This window comes from Anneissia japonica, unplaced genomic scaffold (assembly GCF_011630105.1).
Source record: "Anneissia japonica isolate Jap-2015-1 unplaced genomic scaffold, ASM1163010v1 scaffold7473_len308249_cov148, whole genome shotgun sequence".
Lineage (NCBI taxonomy): Eukaryota > Metazoa > Echinodermata > Crinoidea > Comatulida > Comatulidae > Anneissia > Anneissia japonica.
In genome coordinates, this window is record NW_022740670.1 from 291311 (window position 1) to 295364 (window position 4054).

The 4054-nt window shown below is 33.1% G+C and overlaps 1 protein-coding gene across 4 annotated transcripts in view; it reads right to left on the reverse strand.

Moving 5' to 3' along the window:
* Positions 1–4054, reverse strand: part of LOC117118308 — an 8844-nt gene that overhangs the window by 1845 nt on the left and 2945 nt on the right. The window contains exons 5-7 of one of the 4 annotated variants that reach the window (XM_033262880.1): positions 2899–3013; positions 832–898; positions 344–413 (exon numbers count right to left, since the gene is read on the reverse strand). In XM_033262880.1, the coding sequence (XP_033118771.1) occupies positions 344–413; positions 832–898; positions 2899–3013 (252 nt within the window). Of the gene's footprint in view, positions 1–343; positions 414–816; positions 914–2898; positions 3014–4054 lie in introns of all 4 variants that reach the window. The other 3 variants (XM_033262879.1, XM_033262878.1, XM_033262876.1) reach the window with 3 other exon arrangements.

The window sequence follows — 4054 nt, forward strand, 5'->3', positions numbered from 1 at the left end:
TAATAATAATAATAATAATAATAATAATAATAATAATAATAATACTAACAATTATAACACATAATAACCAGTCATCATACAATAATAAATGGAATAAATCAATCACTTCACTGTCATAATTTACGGTAAAAGTCCTATACACATAAATACGCACTGAATTTTACCATAAAAAGCGATCACTCAATAATTTCAAAATAGTATATTTTAGTAGAATCTATTCAACCAATATTTGATATTGAAATTTAGAGAATTAAAGCTTATTAAATATTATTCAAGAGAACAACCATTTAAGATAACTGAAGATTAGAAATAAATAATGATTTGCTATCTAGAGAATACTCACTTGTGGTCTCGACAGTGCCACCGCACATATTAAGAGAAAGGCTAGCAAGAAAACGGATGTCCGAAATATCCTATAAATTAGATAAGATTTCAAAATGCAAATGAACAATAATTATCAATATTTGACTTAACATAAATTTGATATATTTGGGTAAATAACCGATAAGACAAAGACTTATAATATAAAATTAGAATTTTATAACGAAAAATAACAGATGTATTAATCATACAGAAAAAAAACTATAGTACTAGTCATAAATTAATAAAAGAAGGGTGGGAATATAAAATAGAACTAATTTGTGTTGCCATGTACTAAGGAAGAAAGCATTGGGTCGGTTATTTTGACAGGAAAAATAGGGCAATAGTGGAGCAATTTAACTAGACTGACAGTAACCGGACGTCGTCGGTAATGCAAGCCTACAATCGTCCATGGCTTAGAAAAAAAAATATGAGGAAAGGCAACTAAAACCCGACTTGTAAGATACTAACTTCTGACACTTGCTTGGTGAACGTCCTGTATCAGACGAGCCTTCTACAAACATTTCTTGAATAGAGTCTAAAATTCCACCAACTGAAATTATGAAACATTCTGATGAGTTACAAAAACAGTATCAATATAGTAATTGCAGTGCCGGGTGGCCTGAACAAATTCATCCCTCCCCTTATTATTTATATAATTTTGTAGAGCTTGAAAATTCTGGGCGGAAAAACATTTTTGACTGGGTTAGACTAACTCTGCCAAAATGAACAAAGTAATGCTAGAAGATGATTTACGAATTCGACAACACTATACATTAACATCGGTGGTGAATGAGCCAATTCGTGGTTTGAACCGCGCATACTCGTATCAAGGTCAACCGACACAAACAAACATAAACAAATACATACAACCAAGGAGGCACTGTCTTATAGCATGGACCTATAGGTCCATGATATTATAGTAAAAACATCCATGCACACAATAGGTTTAGGTTGACCTTGGATAACACTGGATACGCGCTTGCGCAGTTCAAACCATGAATTGGATTATTCTTGCTTTCTAATCTCGAGGTCATGTGTTCAATCCCTGACAAGTTACCTTTCTTTTCACGACACTCCCTAAAGCTTTCTCAATGAGACCACTTTTTGTTGCTTCACTAGTATCTTGTGGGTATGTCTAGTGTTATTTATTGTGAATAGCATTTATACTGTTTGGAATAATGAAATGAAATATAAAAAGAATAAAATAAATACTGGAAAATATTGTAGTAAAGACCTCGTCGACTTGCAAAAGCCAAACCGGAAATATGTTTTCAAAGACTTGTTTCTGTCAGACCATTCGGGCCAACGTAGGCTTACTTGTTTTAGTATTCAGTTTTCCGCCTCAGTGATCGAAAAATGTTGTTGACAAAATATCATGAATACTGTGCTTTCTTATCTGCTTCGAGTGCAATGAAGATTATTTATTGTTTAATTGTCCTTTTTTACCCTTTCCAACAATAAAAAAACCATTAACTACTTCGTTTCTTGTGAATTCATTTAGATAAAAAAAAATTGTCAATTATGTATATACGTAGACTACTACATCACTCTCCTTGTCACTGTTGAAAACACAGGTACGTTTTTGTTTGATACAAACGGTTTTTTAAACTATCCTTTTTTTAGTATTGGGTGACCATATTATATGAATAAGTTTTTAATTTACTTCACTGCAAGTAAAGTGATGTATTGTTCTATTGTTGTCAACATTTTTATTTATTTTGGCATTCGTTAAGAACACAAGATAATTAGCCGGAATTTCAAATGTGACGTAGGTCGGGAAAACAGTATTTCTTCCTACCAATTTTAATCAGTTTTATAACAATCATCGGACCACAGCAGGTATTTTGTTGATATATTTTAGTGCTATAAGCCTACTTAACCAGATCCTTATGGATTTAAATATATATGTAACCTTTGTTCTCAATTAGCTTATTTAAGCATGTATTTTTAGTATATTTTTGTAGGAATATTTTTGCGCGTTAACAAAGCGTTAATATCTGTTAAGAAAACTCAGATTGTCTGAGCACCAAAGGCCACTCAGTAGACCGCTAACGAGGCCGGCTCTGCCCATACATCCAGCTGGGATATTCAGTGCCCCAAGTAATTGGAGTCTGGACTCAATGTGTGCGATGGTCAGATTAAAAGAATAAAGTAGGTCCGTTCTCGGGCATTATTTTTTTTTTTTACACACGAGCAGTAAAATATAAATTCTATAACATCGAGGATACGTGAAAAATAGAATGATCATAATTTACGTCATCGTTGAAACTGAATAGAATTGAGGACTAGGGCGTTACACATGTAACATTTTTGTGCAAAACGAAAGATTTGTTAGATAGCTTTATTTTTCCTCTTTTTAGTTTATCATATAGGCCTAATTCAGTGTGTGCTATCTGTGTTTTTTTTTTATTTATTATGTTTTAGTATTTGTATTATATTGTACCCACAAAAGCAAATTTCGTGTATTGTATTTACTACTGTATATGACAAATGAACTTGACTTTGAAATTTGAACTTTGAACTTTAATGTCTTACGCAAGTGTATCATGCCCAATCCATAGGCAAGAAAAGCGACCGTGATGCTGATCAGAATAAAAGCTTGCATGGTTTTTCCAACCCATCGATACTCAGGAAATTCCTCTACAATAATCTGAAACAAGAAGTTGTTATCTAATTAATTGGTGACATTTTTAGTATTTTAATTTACTACTGATGTTATTTAATTTTGCCATATACTGTGTACTGGCATTTCTCAATAATCATGGTTATTATTATGATGATTATTATTTGGATTATTCAAATGGTTCATTTAGTTGCCTACGATTTTTTCGTTGAGTATTATTTTCATTCGACTGGTTCGTAAAAATAAACTTCGTCAAAAAATAATTGATAGGCTAACAAAACATCCTACAAATATGTCAAATAAAATGTTATAGTGTGGACAGAGCTTCAGACCAGTAAAATACATTATTGAACGCAGAGCCGTAGATAGAGAGAGTTTGGCCAACTCTGTTTCACGGGATTCGATATACGCGCGTGTGATTGGGTGGATCGCAATCACATGACTTACACCGACCACGTTGTCACCAAAACAAAACATTAAAGCTATACGCGCGCATGCGCCTGGGCTGTTTGGTAACTGGCGTCCATGCGCCAAGTTGGCCAAACTCTCTCTATCTACTCTAGCTCTGATTGAACGTTGATTATGGCTCCCTCATCAGTTTTATTATCTTTTGACAAGGCGACATTCACATGTAGTAGGTATAGAGCTCATGATAACAAGTTCTCGTAATCTCGAAAGCTCCTATGAGGGCAGTATAATAGAGGCCGTAGATCTAAAAAAATGTCTATTAATCAATCAGCCGAGTGTTTTAGAGCTACTCAAGAGAGGAGTATAATAGAGGCAATAGATTTAAAAAAAGATCTATTAATCAATCCACTATTATTCAATTAGCCTCATGAGGGCAGTATAATAGAGGCAGTAGATCTGCTAAAAAAAAGATCTGTTAATCAACTGATGGTTTGGGTTTAGGTTTGCTTTTGTATTGTTTTAATGTGATGTGTTTTGCTTTTTTCTCGTTCTTGTTTACATTTTGTACAAAATACTTCAATTCAGCTTTTGCTGCTAATGTATTTTTTATGAAGGGGTATATATATATATATATATATCTGTCTCTTATACACATATAGA